At 41.6% G+C, this 21,020-nt stretch overlaps 1 protein-coding gene across 3 annotated transcripts; it reads right to left on the bottom strand.

Annotated features, from left to right (window-relative positions):
- Positions 1–836: 836 nt before the first annotated feature.
- Positions 837–20,820, bottom strand: tspan5b (tetraspanin 5b). 3 transcript variants are annotated; one of them, XM_048249259.1, is made up of 9 exons: positions 20,068–20,810; positions 18,362–18,412; positions 12,990–13,136; positions 12,519–12,689; positions 12,179–12,304; positions 11,865–11,912; positions 4,019–4,135; positions 3,254–3,315; positions 837–3,111 (listed from the first exon to the last, which is right to left on the bottom strand). In XM_048249259.1, the coding sequence occupies exons 1-9, from the start codon at positions 20,149–20,151 to the stop codon at positions 3,099–3,101; spliced, it is 819 nt and encodes a 272-aa protein (XP_048105216.1). In that variant the 5' UTR covers positions 20,152–20,810; the 3' UTR covers positions 837–3,098. The 3 variants fall into 3 exon arrangements, with proteins under 3 accessions (XP_048105216.1, XP_048105225.1, XP_048105233.1); XM_048249268.1 differs by lacking the exon at positions 12,990–13,136 and having other exon boundaries at positions 20,068–20,816; XM_048249276.1 differs by lacking the exons at positions 837–3,111; positions 12,990–13,136 and having other exon boundaries at positions 3,250–3,315; positions 20,068–20,820.
- Positions 20,821–21,020: the final 200 nt, after the last annotated feature.

Raw genomic sequence — 21,020 nt, 5'->3', positions numbered from 1 at the left:
ATATTCCAAAAGTTCTAAAACAGGATGAACTTATTTAAGTTAATGTTCTACTTAAGTTCAAAGAATATGCATGATATTTGCATTCTGATGACCTTATTCTGAATCTGAAACAGCTGGTATAATATTGTATCATATGGGATTTGGCGGATTCTTTTGTCCAAAGTGACATACAAATAACAACAATACAATAGTTAAATTTAACAGTAAACAGTTTAAAAAGTTGGTGAGACTACATTAAGGAGAATAGCAATAATGAACAACAATGTCAATTCAATCAATAGCCTAATTAAAATAATAAAAATACTAGAATATACAAATCATAAGAAACACTTAATAAACTAAGTGCATGTTGAACAGATATGCCTTTAGACCCCTAGATGTTATATTCTGAATGTGTATGTACCTGACGAAGACCTGAGTGGTCAAAACATTGTACTATTAAAATTGGGAGCATGTAAGACAGTGTGCGCTTATCTCTTCTTTTTCCTTGTATTGGTTAGTATTTAACCTGTTGAATTTTTAGATGTGCGTACATTCCTACACTACGCATTATGAACTCAGGCATTCAATAGCCGGTATAATATTGTATCAGATATGTTATATTCTGTTTTGTTTTGTATAAAATTGTATCAGATGTTATATTATTTTTTGTTTTGTATAAAATTGTATCAGATATGTTATATTCTGTTTTGTTTTCTGCATAACATTTTATCAGATGTGTTATATTCTCTTTTGTTTTCTGCATAAAATTGTATCAGATATACTATATTCTGTTGTGTTTTGTGTCTGTGGTTTGTTTTGTTGTGAGGTTTTTGAAAAGACTATTTTACAACAGGAACTTGCATTATTTTATTATTGAATTACTTTATTTAAAAGACAGTTGCTGTCAAATCTGCTCACTAAATAATCACTTAATGAACACATTTACAAAACCAAACAAAAAACATATTGAACTTTAAATCTTTTTTACAAAGCTTACAAAGTCACACATCACGCCAACTTATAACTTTGCCAAATACGACACACACACTAATGTCCAACAAAACAGTCAAATCACAATTTCACCTTTTGAAAAGAGTGACTCTACCCTGTCAGACACAAGTCACTGTTTATAAACAAGCAAGATCTTACACTGGATGACCATAGGGTGTGGCACTGTCACAGCATACACCCCTTTTGTACCTTATAAATACTGACGGGGCATTGACATCTATGCTTATTTAGAACCATCTGTAAACACATTGAAGCCACTTTAAAAACTGCACTACAGAGGTCTATGGTAAATTTCCCCACATTGGATGGCATGCCTAAAACTGCTACTGTGATGCCATGGCACACAGCCTGTGGCTGCACAGCAACTAATGTTGTCATTTGTATACGTGTGTAAGAAGCTCACATCATAACAACGATAGACTCCCTAAAACCATCTTTTTATGGAGTATATTAATTAACACAAAGAATCATATTTGAATTGATTATTGAAAGGTACTTTTGGCTCGGTTTATACTATACCATTGAGCAATAGCCAAAGAGTGCTGTGAACTGTTTAAAACACATGTGCCTTTCCAACGAGGCCTTGTAGTGCATTCTATAATTTAATTTCATGTAAACTGGTCCATGGATATGGACTTGAGCTGCATCGACTCCAGAGCTGGTCTATGGTATATGAAGTTGATATTTTTATTTTCCCACTGCAAGGTGCCTCATCGCCATCTTGACAGTATAGAACGTAGCTGAGTCAATAACAGATTTTTCAATAGACATCATCTCCAGTCAACTACTATGGCACAAAGAAGTTGTAATTTACACAGTGAACGTTTACATTGCAATAGTGTTGTTGGCCTGCCACGGGACTTCAGTGGCCCCATTCTGACAGAGGTACAAGCTGCCATGATTCAACTCTCAAAAGCTCTATTAGCAAGCTACCGTAGCTACCTAGCTTCTCCCTCACAATGCTTTACTCTTGGACCTGGGATTGTGGGTTAAAACTGCTGTTACCTGTGGCTGATCAAATCTTTACACTGTAGTCAGTTACACAGTTCACAGCTGCGTGGCAAACAGCGGCAGGCTCAGAAGAGATGGGTGGTGGGCTGTCTCTTAACAAACTAAACATTATAGACATAACACAAGCTGGGGTACTAAAATCAAAGTTAAAATACGATAAGAGACAACTAGGATTCCATTTGAATCTTAATGCGTAGTATTTGCTTTTTGGTTTGTAAATGTTTCATCTCCTTAGATACTGATGGTATGTCATTTAAACACAAACAGTGCAGATTGTTACCCTGTGCTCTATACATCACTGCTGACAAAGTGATCCTAGTTTTGGTGATCCATAACAGTTTCCTGATTTTTTTCAGAGGGCTACAGTATGTCCAAAACACCATTTCGACATTGCACCAAGAGATAGAAGTTTGCTTTTCACTACTTCCACAATATATTCAGAAACAACTTGTTCTGTCAGAGAGTGATCTTGGAAGAACAAGGAAACAAAACTATTCTAAAAAAATTAAACATCCAAAACAAAAGCTCGGTATCCCCCTACCCAAAACATAAATGGACTGTAGCTACCATGGATTTAAACAAATGTCATAGCAAAAGGCATGCAGTGCATTTCATCAACCCACCCACCCCAAACTGGTTTTAGAAGGATCACAATCCATAGTAGCGTCTGACACCACGTTTAAGTTTATAAAATAACTTATTGAAAAAGACTGTGCCTGTATAAGAAAGGGTCATTCAGAAAGCCATATTGCTCCTCTATGATCCACAAGATAAAATCACAGACACAGATTATCCGCTTGCTATGCAATGTCATTCAGTGCTTAATTGGACAAACAAACATACGTACAAAGTATCAGTTGTTTTTCTCCCGTCTATATGTTTCAGATATAAAGTGCTGCATCCTGTACTCCAATGTGTGGCAGATGTGCAGTAGCCGGCCGGCAGAGGGCCTGATGAGCCTCAGCTTCGCCCCCTCCCTCTCTCTGTGAGTGTGAGTGTGGATGGGGGAGTTCCAGTCCATATAGAAAATGAGAAGAGGGGTGTGTGTGTGTGTGTGTGGAGCTTCAGCTCTGGGCCCCCCCCAGGCTCCACTGTTAGGTGAACAGGCTGAGGAAGAGAAACACACACACACACAAGCTACCATCAGCACTTCGTTGATGCAGTGGAGAGGAGGGACTTGGCAATGATTTGTGTATGTAAGACAAATGAGAGAGAGAGAGAGAGAGAGAAAGAAAGAAATGTTCCTTACCAGCTTTCCCTAACGGCTTCAATGTCACTCAGGAGATTCTGTGCCAAACAAATTCCAAATATCTGAGGACACAAAAGAGCACAACAGAGCTATTAGTGTCCTCTTCCGTTCAGATCAGGACATGATGGGGATGGGTTAACCACTAATTATGGACTTTTCATTATCTTCACAATGCTACTATTTAGCACAAAGAGCCAATGAAACTAAAATAGCTATTCATTCTAAAACCTATAAGAACTAAAACCTATACTAATGGCATAGTGAAAAACCTATACTAATGGCATAGTGAAAACCCTATACTAATGGCATAGTGAAAACCCTATACTAATGGCATAGTGAAAAATCTAACTAATGGCATAGTGAAAACCCTATACTAACGGCATAGTAAAAACCTGCATACTAATGGCATAACCTGGACAAATGCAACAAGATCAAAACGCTGGTGTACTCATAAATTAGATGTATTTGTGTATGTAGAGGGTATACCCAGAGTGTAAAATTATCAACAATTTGTATAATTTCAGTTGTTCAAAGTACACTGCAATTTTACTCAATTTCATAGGTAGCTGTAGGCTGGTAGCTGGTTTCCATTTATGGAGAAAATAGTTAAAAATGAACAGTTGTATTCATTGATTTAGATTGTGTAATTTGTCACAGCTGGCAGTTGATTTGACATTCACACTTCACCCCCCTCAAGTGTGTCAGAGTGTGACCTTATTCATGTCCTAATTAGGTTCCTATTTCCTCCTCTCCTCTCCATCTTACCTGAAGTAGGGCGATGCCTATGAAGATTCCAGCCACCACTGTTAGGTTCTCCTGCAGCCACTTCTCAAACTGCGGGACGCAGCCTTTAGTGTTGATGAATGTCCTCTGCTCCAAGTCCTGGCAAAAACATGGGGAAACACTGAGTAGTCTGAGGTAATGATGATTTGGTAACAAGAAGTGCATTTTATATTTGCAATCCCTAAGGTTAGGGTTCTTTAGAGGTCTGATTGGCTCCTCCATGGTGGTTATGTTTTCGGAGTGGTTTGTCTGTTTGTAGCATTACAAATAAACTATGGTCTAATGGCCCTTTCTATTTGTCTCGTAAATGTCCCGCCAGAGTTGGAAAGTGTAAATTACCCAGCTTTCTTACGGCATTTCACGCAAGCACGCCCCCTTTACCTTGGAGTACTCGAGGGTACCCCGAGGTGGCCATGTGACCTTACGACAAACATGGCTGCGCCCATAGTTGAGATGAGATGACATGTATTTTCTTTGCATTTGTACTGTGTTGGTCATTTTAATGTTGATGCAATGCTCTTACACACTAGATTACATTGCTGCTTCAATCCGGTCACCAATTCATGCATTGCTCAGTCTTGCTGTGCATGCAATACAATGTAACGATTTGTTTTCGAGCCAGTTAGCTAGAGGCTAGGCTAGAAGTTAGGTTGACTTGCACAGATACACAGAGCTATGAGGTCTTCACTTTCTGAGTGCACCTCAAGTTCATACACTGCATGGTGAGGTCAGAGACAATCATCAGATGTAGTCCAACTACCATTTAGCATTTCTCACAAGCTTGCAGCATCACACATCTCATCATGGTTTGGATATGTTTGCTAGTGAATCGCTGCCAGCAAATGTTTATACTCTACAACACTGTGACAGAATTCCATTCGATGTTAAGTCTGGAAAGTCTCGAGGAAGAAGGGAGAAAGGGTGTTTTTAAGGGCTTTTGTCTATATGTAGGAATATGTCCCTTTCCCAGCAGAGAGAGAAAGGAAGCGAGTTGGAGAGAGAGATGGTTTGAGATCGGGAGATGACCACAGGTCGTGATCAAACCTGGGTCCCCGTGGGCACTTAGACCCGAATGTGATACACGGTATGGGCTCTGCCACTTGTGCTACAGCTCCCCCCAGAAAGAGCATGATTGTGTGCTTCATAACAAAGCTATCTTTATTCACATCATATGAATATCTTTATTAGCTACCTCAAGGTGGCCTATTGGATATAAAATCAACTGGAGACATTCACATTCTTTTCAGCAGCAGAAAACAGTATTTTCCATAATTTGACATACATTCCTGCGTCACCACAAACGGTCATGCCTGACAGCCTGACTGTGTCTCTAGCTGAGAAACGGGGGAAAGTATCTGACGTACACAAGCTTGCTGGGTTGTTTATTTTCTTTATTTTTCTCCTCTATGCCTCTGTTACTTTTTCTTTCATGGTTTATTTTTGCTTACGCTCTCTCTCTCTCTTTCTTTCTCTCTCTGTCTCTCCCTCTCTCTTTCTCTATCTAGCTCACTCGGGAGAGGCACATTGTTTTAGTATGAGTAATGGTAGGCGGACCAACAAGCAGCTCATTCAAAACAATGAAATCACCATGGATCAGATGAGAAAAAGAGAGAAGTAAGTCCAGCTGATCGGAGAAAAACTCAAAGACAGACCATAGAATACTGACGGGTTTCAGAGTTCTGACTAATAAATCTTAAAATCTTAAATGGACGAACCACCTAAGAGTATTCCATTTGACCCCAGAAATTTCCCCTGGCATTTTGTAGCTGTTCACAGGCTCTTTGCAAGGAAAAAGAGGCTGAACTAATCTGATGATGGTGTTTTCTTTTAGTGGTCCACATGTTTTTCTTTACCACAAGCCATACTAATTTTTTACTGGTTGGATCACACCATAAATCTGTTACAATCTGGGTTTAGACTTGTACAAGTTTTCAACTCTCTTTCCTGTGAATTTTCTCTCTCTCTCTCTCTCTCTCTCTCTCTCGAGTGCATGCTGGGATTGCGTGAGTGCCGTGAGTGTGAGTACGACTGACATGATGTGTTGTATCATTGTTTTTTATCTTATTGTTGGGACTTAGTGTGGTTGACTGTTTTGGGGTTGGAAGTGAAGCAGAACCCCCGCACCCGGCTTACAGCTGGTCGGGGTGTAACAATGGAATTTGAGGCCTTGACACGTCGTCACGGCGTGAAGGTGATCTCTGATGTTAGTGTGGAGGTTTGTAGTTTGGCCATTGGAGAAATTGTGGGTCACGGTAATATTGTATCAGCTTCGCGAATGAAGAATACTGTTGTTGTTTTCCTAAACAGTATTGCCAAGGCAAATGACATTGTCCAAAGTGGTGTGCTTAATGGCACGTTCAATCCTGTTGTACCCCTGAGTTTGCCCTCGACTAAGATTGTCATTTCGAATATTCCCCCGTTTCTTTCTGACCGATTAATTAGCACTGAGCTTTTGCGTTATGGTAAACTTGTTTCCCCAATCAAGAAAATTCCAATTGGCTGCAAATCGCCATTACTTAAGCATGTTGTCTCCTTTAGGAGACAAGTTTACATGATCCTAGACAGCGGTGATGAGCTCAATTTGACTTTCCGTTTTAACGTTGACGGGTCTTATTATATAGTTTTTGTGACATCTGATACCGCCATGAAATGTTTTGGTTGTGGGATGATAGGACATCTTGTTCGCGCGTGCCCATCTAAACCTCACAGCGAGGATGCTGGAGGGCGAATGCCAGCAGCAGCCAGTGCCGAAGGAGGCAAACCTATGACAGGTGGGTCTGTGGCGGAGGAGTCTGCCACAGTCGGGGATAACCAACCCGAGCCTAGCAGCTCGGTGTCTACGGCAGATAGGCCTGAGCTTGCGGGGACATCCACCACTACTGTGTTAGGTAGGGCTGAGTTTATGGTGGAGGAGTCCGCTGTGACTGAGTCCGATCAAACCACCGAAAAAACCCCGGCGATTGCGCCTGTACTGGCGATCGTTACAGAGGATAAATCCTCTGCAGCCGAGTCTGCATTTGAATTGGTTTCACCAACGATTGCCTCAGCTGTGTCTGATGTGACTGTTGAGGAAAAGGCTGATGAGTCAGAGTCTTTGCCGAGTGGGAGTGAGCCTGGTGGTGCGTCTGCTGCTGCGGGTAGGCCTACGTCCGCCTCAGGTGGGTTAACGCGACTTACTAACTTCAGACCGAAACTAAAAGTAGCCCGTAAAAACTGCTCCGCGGCGTGTCAGATGGTAGTGACATGGAGGCCAAAACAACTGTTTTAAAATACCCAAAAGGAAATCTAACCGTAGCGATGATCACAGCACAAAAAAGCAGGCTAAACAGAGAGAACATGCTAACTATACCGAGTCGGACAGTGATGGCTATTCCACCGATTCGAGCAGGTTTTCCTGGTCTGGTAGCGATAATGTGATGGTGATGTACAGTGCTAGCGACATTAGTAATTTCTTGGCTGAAACAAAAGGGAAAAGGGGGGTTCGAGTCGAGGATCATTTCCTTGACAGCATGCAGTTTATAAACGATGTCTGTCATCATAGACAGGAAGGGGCCTTTGATGACCGGGAACTTCACCGTCTACGGAAACTTATTGGTAAACTTAAGAAAGAAAATAGCCATGCACTTTCATGGATTAACTGCAGCTTTTCTCTTCCATCGGTTTTTTCTCTGTCTCTTTCTTTCTTTATATGAACATATGAACAATATTAGGATTACTACCCTTAACATTAACGGAGGAAGGGACTTTAGAAAAAGAGCTCAAATTTATGAGCTTTTACAGCAAAAGGCAACAGATGTTGTGTTTTTACAAGAGACACATAGTGATATCAATAACGCTACAGATTGGGCAAGAGAGTGGAATGGGCTGACTATTCTCAGCCATAACACGTCTGACAGTGCTGGAGTGGCACTGTTGTTTTCATGCAGCTTTATTCCCCTGTCATACAGCATTGAAGAAGTGATTAAGGGGAGGCTTCTAAAAGTACACGCTACGCTTGAGAATGAGGTTTTGTTTTCATGTGTGTTTATGCAACGACCTCCGCCACAGATAGAGTAGCTTTTCTTAAAACGTTGAATGCCCCAGTGAAGAACTGTAGTGATAATGAACTCCTTATCCTAGGCGGCGATTTTAATTGCACAGAGGCAAGACTTGATCGAATCATGCTGAACCCCACATGGTTTCAACGAGCCATCTCATTGAGGTGATAGTTGAGAGTAACTTATCGCGATATTTGGAGGAACCTGCACCAAAGTGAGAGGCAGTACACTTGGGGCTTAACTACAGGGGAAACACGATGTCATTAGCTAGGCTTGACCGGTTTTATACTTTTTAGACATCATATGAACAAATTTAGATCTTGTACCATTCACCCTGTTGGTTTTTCTGACCACAGCATGGTGATGTGTAACATAAGTGCAAGTAATGTTAAACACAAGAGTGCATACTGGCATTTCAATGCATCACTTTTAGATGATTTCAATTTTAAAGAATGTTTTATTTATCTCTGAATATACTCAAGGCAGACAAGGAGCTTTACTCCTCACTGTCTCAGTGGTGGGATATAACAAAAACTAAAATTAAACAATTCTGCCAAGGTTACACTTGCAATGTCACAAGAGGCATAACCATGTCCCTCAAGAACCTTGAAGTTGACATAATTGAAATGCAGAACCTGATGGGAACATCTGGTACTGGGCAGTACACTGAGGCTTACAACACAAGGAAGGTGGCATTATCTGAACTAATACGGCTCAAAGCTCAAGGCGCATTGATTAGATCACGTTTCAGAAACATCTCAGAGATGGATGCTCCCTCCAAGTTCTTTTTCAATCTTGAAAAGAAAAATGGTCAAAAAAGATATATTCATGCTCTACGGGCCCAGTCTGGCACCCTAGTGACTGACCCGCGATTGAGATAATGGAAGCTAGCTGTTCTCTTTATGCTGATCTGTACAAAAATGAGCACAATGAACACCCAGATGTGGAGGCTGATTTTTTTCAGAATTCACCCACACTTTGCGAGGATTCAGTCACGATGCTTGGTGAAGATATATCCTTAGAGGAGCTTCACAATGCCCTTATGGCTATGGAGAATGGGCGGGCACCAGGTATTGACGGCTTGTCTGTTGAGTTCTATAAGGCCTTTTGGCCAGTTCTGGGTGAGGACTTTCAAGAGGTGCTCACTGAATGTTTAGGTAGGGGGGAGTTACCACTATCTTGTAAGAGAGCAGTGCTCACCTTACTACCAAAAAAGGGCGATCTGAACGAGCTGAAGAACTGGCGTCCAGTCGCTCTGCTCTCTACAGATTACAAGATTTTTTCTAAAGTTTTGGCCACTAGATTGGGGAAGGTCATGGCAGAGGTTATACACATAGATCAAACATACTGTGTACCTGAGCGGTCCATCTTTGATAATATCCAACTAGTCAAGGGTGCCTTAGACGTCTCCAATCTACTTGGTCTCAGAACAGGTCTCATCTCTTTAGACCAAGAGAAGGCCTTTGATCGCGTTGAGCATGCTTATCTGTGGAAAGTCCTGACACACTTTGGTTTTAGTAGGAATTTTATAGCAATGATCCAGGCCCTGTATTGTAATATTGAAAGTGTCTTGAAGATCAACGGTGGTTTGTGCGCTCCCTTCAGAGTTCAAAGGGGTGTACGACAAGGTTGTTCTCTATCTGGAATGCTGTATGCATTAGCCATTGAACCCCTGTTAAATAAGCTGAGGGCTAAGCTCTCTGGGTTTTCAGTGCCTTTGTGTCACGATGTGTTTAAGGTTTCAGCCTATGCTGATGATTTAATTGTGATGGTCAGTGAGCAAAAGGACATTGACATGTTAACCAACATAATAGGCACCTTTGGTTTGATTTCATCTGCAAAGGTGAATTGGAACAAAAAGTGATGCTTTTTCTTTTTGGGACTGGTCAGGGGTACAGCTAAGGCTTCCTACTGGCCTTGAATGGAAAAGGGTGGACTTAAGTACCTAGGAGTCTATTTGGGAGATCAGGACACCATGAGGAAAAACTGGGAGGGGGTTCTGGAGAAAATGAAGGGCCGATTAAACAGGTGGAAATGGATCCTTCCACACGTTTCCTACAGGGGGCGTGTTCTTATCGCCAATAACCTTGCTGCTTCCTCTCTGTGGCACAGATTAGCCTGTATTGATCCTCCAACAGACTTTTTAGCTACCATTCAAGCTCTATTAGTTGATTTTTTTGGGACAATCTGCACTGGCTACCCCAGAGCATGCTGTACCTGCCTAAAGATGAGGGAGGGCAAGGGCTTGTGCAGTTGTCTAGCAGAGCCGCAGCCTTCCGTCTTGGCGTTTCTGCAAAGGTACCTTACGGGTCCACAAGATCTGATTTGGAGGCCTTTGGCGAGTGTAATCCTTCGGACAACAGGAGGATTGGGATTGGACAAAACACTTTTCTGGACGGATACTAAGAGACTGAATGTATCAGCATTGCCGTCTTTTTACAGAGGACTGTTTGCTATCCTGAACTTTTTCAATATGCAAAGAACTGGAACTAACACGTCACTGCATTGGCTTCTGGAAGAGCCTTTGGTTTATGGCTCCCGATTTGACATCGCTGGGAGCGAGAACCCCACACTGACAAGGATACTATGTGACTCTGGTGTTGTCAAGATTAGACAGTTAGTGGACATTGCAGGGCCTGATCTGGTTTGTTCTGAGGAACTAGCATTGCGCCTAGGGATAAGGTCCATACGCGGTCATCAACAAACTGTTGGGTAGGTGGAAGGCACTCCTTACGGCTGAGGAATGTGAAAGACTAAAACAGTACTGTTTGGGGTTAGACCCTCCTGATCAGGAGGATCCTTTTCTCAATGTATGTGTTAGGCCAAAACTGGGTGACTGTGCAGGGGTTATTTTGGAGAATAAAGAACTAACAGAGATTGTTTTGGATGACTTTGCAGTAAACCTCTGTACAAAATGTGTGTTATTGTTCTAAACAAACAGAAATTGAATGCTTAGAGTTGACACTCCTTGGCTAAAATGTTCTGGGTCTAGATGATACTGTAAAACCTGAATGGAGGGCACTCTATAAACCAACGTTGAGGAAACAAGTCTGTGATTTGCAGTGGAGAGTTCTCCATGGTATTGTTGCAATTAATGCGTTTGTGTCCATCATAAACCCAGGGGTTTGTCAGGACTGCCCTTTTGCTTTCAGAGGGAGACAGTGTTTCACTGTTTCTCATAATGTTTGAGGTTGTCACCTTTGTTTAGGGTTTTAGAAGGCCTTTTCAAGTTTTTTGATGAAGCTTTTTTTCTTTGCAAATATTTGTTTTGGTTTTGAATATACCCGGTCACACAGAGTAAAATGTCAGTTGATTAATTTCCTTTTGGGCCAAGCAAAATGGCCATTTACATAAGCAGGAGAAACAAAATGGTCACCAATCTAGATGCTGATGTTGTAAATGTTTTTCTCAAGATTGGTCAAATCTAGTGTGCTGACTGATTATTACTTCTACAAACATATGCAAACTCTTGAAACATTTGTTGATAAATGGTGTTATGGAGGTGCAATATGTTCTGTGATTAATGAGGAGATAGAATTTTGTTCTGCTTTTGTGTAAGGCCCAGTTATTTTACTTTTTTTGAGCTGTGACTGACGTGACCTTGAGTTGTTAAGACTGTTGTACAATAAAGCGCAAATCAAAATCTCTCTCTCTCTCTCTCTCTCTCTCTCTCTCTCTCTAACAGCTCCTTTTCACAGACCTCTACATCTAATCGCCATCTCACTCTCCTTTTAACCACTCCCTCTGCACTCCAAAGAGGGAAGAGAAAGTATCGGTACTGTGGCACTTACAGGTTTGGCGCGTATGTCGTAACCACATTGTGTGTTGATCACATCCTCCTGGAAAAAGAAATGGCACGTTTCTCAGTCAAGTAGTTACAGAGTTGCTTACAAGTGAATGAAATACAGTACATTTTTATTTTTCTGATATCACTGCCTAACTTTAACATTAACTTGTTTGCCCTGTGAGACTACAGTTCAGTTCATATCCGTTCTCACAGAGAACAATGTTTAAAGGCTAACCCACCTCACAGTAACATGTTGAATGTTTAACTAACATGAATGGGATTTTGTGTGTGTGTGTGTGTGTGTGTGTGTGTACATACAGCAGGGTCCTTGGTGCAGCATGAGAATGGCACCCCACACTTCTCCCGGCTCAGGTTGGTGTCTGTGCAGTTGAAGTAGATGTTCAGATCCCAGTCTTTAGGTCCGAAGGCTCCGCAACACTCCCACTGCAGACGCACAGACAAGCAGAGACGAGGAAGAGGAATTTATACATTATGTAATTGCTACATATAGCTTCTGTGCATTAAACACTCTGTTCACGGAGTGTGTGTGTGTGTGTGAGTGTGAGTGAGTGAGTGAGTGAGTGAGTGAGTGAGTGAGTGAGTGAGTGAGTGAGAGAAAGAGAGAGAGAGCTCAAAAGGATGAGTGTCCACCACTTACATATTCTTGGGTGAAGTCAATGAGGTTCTGCAGGTCAATGTCATCCCGGTAGGCTCGGATGTTGTTGTTGATGAAGAACTTGAGCTGGTCCTTGATCCAGTCTTTAAAGACGAATGCCAACACACCGGCAGTTAGCTCCAGGAAGAATATGATCCCCAGGAACACGGAAAACTGAAGGTCAAAACAGTCCGAATCAATCACTACAGTTTGTTTAAAAATAATATGAACTACCTCTAAAGCACTGTTAAATGAAAAACTTTAAATGAAAGCACTGTTTTAAATAAAAACAATTGCAACACTACAGTGTTTCTTTCCAGGAATCTTCTGTACAGTATTTCACAGACCCACAAGCTCATTCCCAAATTAGTCACCCTCTCTGCCTTCCAAGATCTATCAAATAAGCAACAGTGGTATGCTTCAGAGATGTGCCACTGCAACAGCCAAACTCATTTCTCACAAATTACAACTTACAAATTTGAGAAGGAAAGAGTTCTCCCGCAGTGCCCCAATACAGCCAGCAAATCCAAGGATAAACATCACACCTCCCACCACCAGGAAAAGCCACACTGGGTCGAAGCCTCCCAAGTCAGTGATGGAGGAAATGTTAGACAGCACACCCTACAGACAAACAGCAAGTGAGAGAGGGGGGGGGGGGGGGGGAGTAGAAGCAATTACACATGAGAGAATAAGAAAGAAAGAAAGAAAGAAAGAAAGAAAGAAAGAAAGAAAGAGAGTTTGGATGAATGACTCCAGCTGAACATTTTCATCCGACACACTCTAGGCCTACAGTATTTGATGAATAGAATTGCAATGATTCACCACCATCACCACGTTTGACTCCACTTTTCATGTTACATAATGGCTCAGTCAATTTCACATGGGTCAGTCACTTTCAGCACTGAAATTACCATTACGCAGACAAAAGCTAATAAGCGTGTTTCTCCATATCAAAGACTCTCTCTTACACACACACACACACACACACACACACACACACACAAACAGACTTTAAAGCTACAGATCCTTTCTGGGATTCTGTAGTAAGATGACGACACAATATGGCAGACTCCATGGAGAGGAACCGTTCCCTGTATTTACAGGTAATTATACACTAGTAAAATAAATACTATATTCCATTTCTACTTATAAATTGCCTTAAATCCAACACACAGTAGCTTTAAAATCTACACTCAAAATAAGATTTGGTGGGTGCTGAGATAATTTCAGAGTCCCACTTAATACGCTTCCCTGCAGGAAACAACTGCATTCCTGTCTTCTATAGTCAGACATGGCTGCCTCTTGCTCTGGCTGGATGGAGTGAAGAATGGGTGTGGTACCCTAACTCTACTCTACCCTTTTTTTCAGACACGAAAAATATGTTCTTTGCCACCCCTTTGTAATCTTTTTACATGTATATCCAAGGCAAAAAAGCCATAATCTTGGATCAGTTTAAAATGCATATTCCAAAGAGTGGTATACAGAATGGCTAAGACGGAACACATGTTAGACTGTTAAGGACTGTGGTGCACTTTATAGGTCCTATTCTCAACACATTAAAACAATGGGGAATAGACTACCGCTCGATTCCAATGCGTCTAAGTTGGAACTAAAATTTGAACCCTGAGACAATCTTCTGTGATCTGCTTCATCTCAAGCCTAGCCTGTACCATTCACATGATGCATAGCATCCAATGGCATGGCCTCTCTCAGACAAGGGGAGACAAGACTCAGGAAATGAGTCTGTTCATGGACAAAGGGCAGTAGAGGGGGCAGCACAGATGTCAGGAGATTAAGGCCACGCACTGATGTCCCAGTCGCCACCCAGCCTCGACCTCCTGTCATCACACAGCCAGCCCATGCTACACCCCAGTGAGGCTGCAGTGCACTGCTGTCATGGGCCCTGATGCAGTGTTTCACAAACAATAACATATACAGTACATAATCGCTTGGGTCCCCGCAGACAAACCAAAGCAACTTTAACTTTGTCGACAAGGCGATCACAAGGCATTCACTTTTGTAAACAAGTCGATTACCGAAGTCACACAATGTAGCCCGCTTGAGCTAGTTCTAGGATGCTAAGATCACACACACAAAAGTTCCAAGTAGACGGCATTGCTTAAAACACATATTTTCCACTGATGAAAGGCAGGGAGTGTTAGCCAGAGTCTTAAATAGTTTAACTTGGGTCAATATGGACATGCTACAGTATGTACAGCTTCACATCAGTTAGATGTAAACCATGAGTCAGAAACCATGAGCACCAGAGTAGGCTACAGTCAAATGAATTCAGATTTAGCAGCATGATGAAGAGAGGAGAAAGAAGGTGCTGACCCCCCCTTCCTTTGGTGGCCATAAAGTCAGAATTTGTGTCCATTCCTCGATGATTTACACCGTAATCAATTTGATAGTATTTCCCAGAGCCATATAAAGGTAGAGTTGCGACAACTCCATTCACGCTAATGTTCCATTTTTTCCCCCAACAATGGCAGCTAATGGAAGCCTCAAATAGTTCCCAGAAGTTAACAATTAATAATAGCAGCAGTGCAGTGTAGCCAACATTTCAGACTCAGATTTACATTCCTTTGCCTCATCCGAATAATAATAATAATAATAATAATAATAACAGTAATAGTAGTAAAGTAATAGTAGGCCATCACAAGAGCCTAATTATAATAATAAACGATGTATCGACTATGACTTTTCTGCTGCTCAGTCTTTATCAGTTCCTCATCAAATAGGCCTAAATTAAAAGAGGCTAAAAGCCCAATAAATGTGCCACACGTAATAGCCGAATATAAGATAGTTGCCTATCCCATTTCAATTAGGCAGGACTACCACCACGAACAAGCTGTCATTAAGTTTTTGCGTTTAGTAGGCCTACAACTTGACGTTTTCTTGGGCATTTAGCTTCACCATCACGTCAAGTTGTAACGCTCATCTAGGCTATGGATTCAAGTGGCTTAAAGGCAGCAAAAGTGGGATATAGTGCAACTGCTTCCCCAAAACAATTCCTCCATAACTCTGTATTCAATCGTTTGATATGTGGATAACTTTCAGTGGACTAAACAAAAAGTAAAGATTTTGTTATCACAAGGCTAGCTGGTTCGTTATATGGCGAAGCATATAGCCAACTTTGTTTGCAGTAGTGAAGCTGAGTTTGTTGTTAACATTGTTGGTAACTGTCAGGGAATTTAACCCCAACATACAAGAACCACAACACGTAGTATGGCTTTGCCCACAAACTCTGGTACCAAGAGGAGAGCCTGCTAATGTAAGGACGAATTCCTCACACCATCCGTCTCTGACTCTGCAGCCCAAAAACTGTGTCTTTTATTGTACAGATGCACACAGAAAATAGAAAGCAAGGCATAGCGACTTCATTGTGACATACTCTTATCTCACCCACCCACACAGACAGGGCATACCTGTCAACACTCCCGTTTTTCCCATGTTTCTCCCGTATTTCAAGGTCATCTCCCAGCACCCTCCCGTTTTGTTATTTCTCCCGGAAAACTCCCGTAATTTGCATGGCCATCAAACTTCATTTTAAAATCATTGATGCATTCAGGTTGCCAGATTGTGTATGAAATACACCCTACACATACACGATCACTTAGTTTCAACAGAGAATGTAGACGGGCTCTGGTTTCAATTTCAACCGTTTTGTCATAGGCTAAAACCTGGCAACCCAAATAAGGAAGTGGGTGCAGCCTGTCTCGTCGTAAGGAAGCGGGCTAGATGAATGGCCTACTCCAGAACTAGCTGTTGTGAAATTGTTGGTAATTTAATTGATTAACACATCACATAAACTGTTATTGAGTGTTGTTGATACACTGAACTTGTTCCCTCGGAACCAAATCTGACAGCAAGCAGCTTTGGAGTTTTGGAAGTAGGCTGCAGGCAGGCAGCTGGTGGATACATAACTGGCATGCGTAAGGTAATGGTAAGGTAAAAGCAACGACCGAAATTCAGTGTTGAAACACCTGTATAAACGTATTAAATATGCAACCACAGCTCCGGTATAAACACTGACTAACCCTCAAAAAAAAAAATCCCGTTTTTGGAAAGCTAGACATGAGATGGGTGCAGTTCCTGTCTGTCTGCACACTTAACTTCTCTGTTCTTAGAACTCAGCACAACAACATTTCACTTGAACTCTCTGTTCTTAGAACTCAGCACAACAATATTTCTGCTTACACAAATGGTTATACAATGATAATAATAATTTCCTTACAGTAACGTAAACGTTTCTTCAGTTAGGAGCAGTAGCCTAGGCCTACTGTTTTTTTTTATGTTGCATTCATTTTCATTGGCAAAGCTAGCCTAATATGCATGAGAACCTATATAGATTTGAGGGAGCTGCAGCTTAGCATCAGCACGGCCATATTAACACAGCAGGCACTAGCCCAGTGAAGGATCGTGTAAACCCCATCCACAGAAACCAGTTTCAAACCAAGCTTGCGCTGATATGATGCATGATCACTGATCAAATTGCTATTTTTTGACAGGATGAGCACAACCAAGTTCTCTTAAAGGAGAATTCCGGTGTGATATTGACCTAAAGTGTATTGAAACATGATACCGAGTGTGAACGTATGTCTCATAGCCCATCTCGGCTTGTCCCCTGCACTCCGAAATCTGGCTAGTTAGCGATGCTACCAACAGCTTTTTTCAATAGTGGTGCTTCGCATCGGGCTAGCCATGCAAATAAATCACTGTTTTACACCCATTTACGAGGGCTCAATGTATCTCCACACTTCATTGGTAGACTTCCGAGGGCCCTGACATTTAAAACCAGACATTGAGAACTTTGAAAAAAGCACTGGTAGTTTACTTACAAGGCGATTTATACAGACAGTATCTTCAAAGTTTAGCGTTTGCAGCCATCTTGAATTTAGTCCGCGATAAATTCGAGTATCTAGTAGAATGAACAGGTATGATAGGGATCAGATTCCAAAAATAATTCAGTGGAAATGCATGGATTCCAGTTTCTTCCAGTAGCAGCAACTGGAATCCATGCATTTCCACTGAATTATTTTTGGAATCTGATCCCTTATCATACCTGTTCATTCTTACTCGTCGCTCGACTTTGAAACTTTTTTTTTTTATTCTCCCGAGACGCTAGCTAGTTAAGGTAGTTCGCTCATTATCTCAGATAAGTGAAGAACTACCAGAGAAAACGTACCTTTATATGGCTCTGGTATTTCCCATCTTTACTGAGCAAAGGCTTTGTGTGAAAGGAATTAAAGGCCTGGCCCATGCAGTATAAACTCCTGTTCCAAATATAAGAGTTTGGCCATTTAAGTATATGAGTTTGGCCATTTAAGAAAATAAAAGCCTAGGCTATTAATCATAATGATTTTTATGGTACTTTCCTGTAGTGTGCTTGGCCTAAGGCTATACGCGATATGCTATTTGGGCAGCTGTGGCCCACTGGTTAGCACTCTGGACTCGTAACCAGAGGGTTGCCGGTTCGAGCCCCGACCAGTGGGCCGCGGCTGAAGTGCCCTTGAGCAAGGCACCTAACCCCTCACTGCTCCCCGGCGCCGCCCGTTGAAGCAGGCAGCTCACTGCGCGGGATTAGTGTGTGCTTCACCTCACTGTGTGTTCACTGTGTGCTGTTTGTGTTTCACTAATTCACCGATTGGGTTAAATGCAGAGACCAAATTTCCCTCACGGGATCAAAAAAGTATATATACTATACTATTTCATTGCAAATGCATACTAAGGTTTTACTCTACTCCAATTATTGTCGCTTTGGTGCCTCTTAGACCAGAGTTGTCGTTTAAGTGATTGCAAGCTTCCGATGGCACGTCTAAAAGGCACCCATTCACAGAGCTCACCTTTTCATTCCAAGCCCAGAGCCCAATGCCCAGGAAGGCAACTCCCAGGAGCTGAAAGAGAAAAGCCAAAAGTAAGAGACATTGTTTATCCAACAACAACATACACACATCGTGAGCTTGCCCTGGCTTGTCTGTTTTCTTAACTTTGCCTATGTCCACTAACAAAGTAGAAGGGTTATGTTATAATAACTGTTTTCCATCTGTTCCCAGAGGCCAAGTTAAATTTCATAGAGAATCATAGTTACAGTACAGTTGGCCCAAAATGAGGCTTTTGGCTTTTATGCTCACTCAACCATGAGTCAGTAGGTATTGGTGATTTACACATTTCAATAGTCTAGGTCTTTAACCAAAAAACATACAGTATATGATGATTATGGCTTCAAGCATCACTGTTGCTGTTCTCTTTAACAGAATGCAGTCGTATTTCCAAAATATGAGAGAAAAGTTCACCCCTTGGTCCATGTGTTATCAATTACTGAGCTGAACCAGTGACTGCATTTGTGTTGGCTACCCAGTGTCCTTTGCTGCTATGTTTTAGAGCCAGAGTAAATAAAGGGGGCTTGGGAGGCAGAAATCACTTTGTCTACACACATTTCACATCTCCGGCCAGAAATGGCCCCCTGCAGTCTGAGGGAGAGGGGCAAGTACTGACAGCTCAGTGTTTCCCACATAATTTAATTCTATTTGTGGTGGTAGGTTTGCAGAATTAACCTGAATGCAACAGTTATGATTCTAACCAGACTTAAGCACAATTTAGTACAACCAGGAAAATCGTTGTGTGGTGGTCAATGCTGATATTGTGGTGGGCCACAAATAAGTCAATGTATGGGAAACACTGCAGCTACACTCTAACATGCACAAAGATCAAGGGTTCTTCAGTTGCTCTCCAATGCAGAACCAAAACATGCTCCACTTAAGTTAGAACCCTTTGAGAAAGAGTATATATTTATTTAAAGAGCTTTCAGCTGTGACAACCAATTTTTTGAAGTATATACCTTTTATAGAAAGCTCTATGTTTAAAACAGACAATTTATTCGATATTGTTGAAACGACCTGTAGCATTAATAATAAATTGTCCATCTTCATTGCTGTAAGGACAACCTAATGCCTGCCATTAAAAGTTACCAGTAAAAGTGTAAAAACTTTATTTAGATACCTTAACATAGGTATAAAATTATACACTCATAGTTAGACCGAGATGCACTAAAATGTAGGCAGGTTAGGGTCACCCATTTACTTGACTCCACACGCTAATACCATAGGCTAATACCTATTCAAAAGCTTACTGTGCGCAAAGTGCCTATTGTAAACTTAATGTCACATCAGAAAAGCGCAAAGATTGACGGTAAATTAAGGTGCGCGAAGCCATTTACTTATGTCAAAATAGAAGCGCGCATTCCTCAGTTATTTGACAAGTGCAGAGCACGGAATAACACGCCCACGACTACAGTCGTAACAAAGACAGGGGCTTTGTAGCGCAGACGGGCATCTGTTCATTCATGCGCAAGCATAATTCTGTTAGCCTAAACATTACAAAATTAACATTTCCATATGCCAGTTCCAAATAAATAGATAGTAATTTAAAAGGTAAGCTACCTTTTGATAAACTGGTGAATAATATTATAAATATCGATTTAGGTTAACATGGTGGCCATAACATCCCCGAACAATGTCGCACAAATGTGTCTTTGAAAATGCGTCCTTACCCAAAATATTATATTGAATCCAAATATGAAGTATTTTATGCAGCAGCTCACTTCATGAACGTTGAAATGTCTGTTGCCTGACATGATTGGTTCTCTAAACGCTGGAGACCAGAATAAAAACCGTTATCTCTGTTTTTAGAGTGAAATGGTTCTAGACCACTTTTCAGGCTCCCGATGGGCTGCGCTACCGTTCCGATATACACGGCATCTTGTCTCCAGTTTGTCACAGGATTTCCCCCTCTACGTCTGGGATGTTGTGTTTGACAAATTTTCGATTCTGCTATTTTATAGGGCGCAGCTCCAGCCGTGTACTTTCAGCACTGTTGTTCTCCGTACTTCCTGGTCAATGGCGCCATCTTATCCTGGGAAGGTGGGATCTTCCGCCGGCTTCCAATGTCGTCATACCATCTCGCGAGTGGTCTCTGCGTAAACTCTCATCTAGTGCATCAGCGTAGGTTAAATGTCGGAGTAGGTCACTTTTCACTGTTCAAACGCTATATTGCACAATTCAGTAATTCTAAGGACAATTAAAGAAGTGATAGCATGTGCCAACAGATAAATAGTAGACGCTATTGTATTTACAGTTGCCCTAAATCTGTTTAAAATGTACCGAGGCTTAAGCTTGCACGGTCTTCCATGGTAACATTGCCCCCTCTTGTGGAAGTTATAGTCATAGACAGTAAAAGGTTATAGTACTGCGCAGTGCTTGCCAGTTACTAAAGAAGTTTGCCCTGGAGTATAGGGCGGACAGCCATCCAAGATCGGAAAGTAAAAGTCCTGCCACATATTTGTTCCAAACCATTTAGTAAACGAGTTGATCCTAACTAGTACAACCGTTTCAGTCAGCTTGGTAAGCTAATTAGTGGCATCACCTGTAGGCCTAAGTGGGCAGGCAGAAAATATACATGGCAGGAGGACTTTTACTTTCTGAACCTGGGATGTCTGGGTATGTT

The sequence above is a fragment of the Alosa alosa genome, chromosome 1, assembly GCF_017589495.1.
Source record: "Alosa alosa isolate M-15738 ecotype Scorff River chromosome 1, AALO_Geno_1.1, whole genome shotgun sequence".
In the NCBI taxonomy this organism is placed as follows: domain Eukaryota; kingdom Metazoa; phylum Chordata; class Actinopteri; order Clupeiformes; family Clupeidae; genus Alosa; species Alosa alosa.
Note: the sequence above shows the minus strand (reverse complement) of the source record. Positions and strands in the feature narration are given on the sequence as shown.

Excerpts from the sequence above, each read along its gene's own strand:
- tspan5b (XM_048249259.1), bottom strand. The coding sequence starts at position 20,151 with ATGTCAGGCAACAGACATTTCAACGTTCATGAAGTGAGCTGCTGCATA. Across the intron at positions 4,136-11,864 it reads ACGACATACGCGCCAAACCT|GACTTGGAGCAGAGGACATT; the intron begins GTAAGTGCCACA and ends TGTTTTTGCCAG. Across the intron at positions 3,316-4,018 it reads TAGGCATCGCCCTACTTCAG|ATATTTGGAATTTGTTTGGC; the intron begins GTAAGATGGAGA and ends TTGTGTCCTCAG.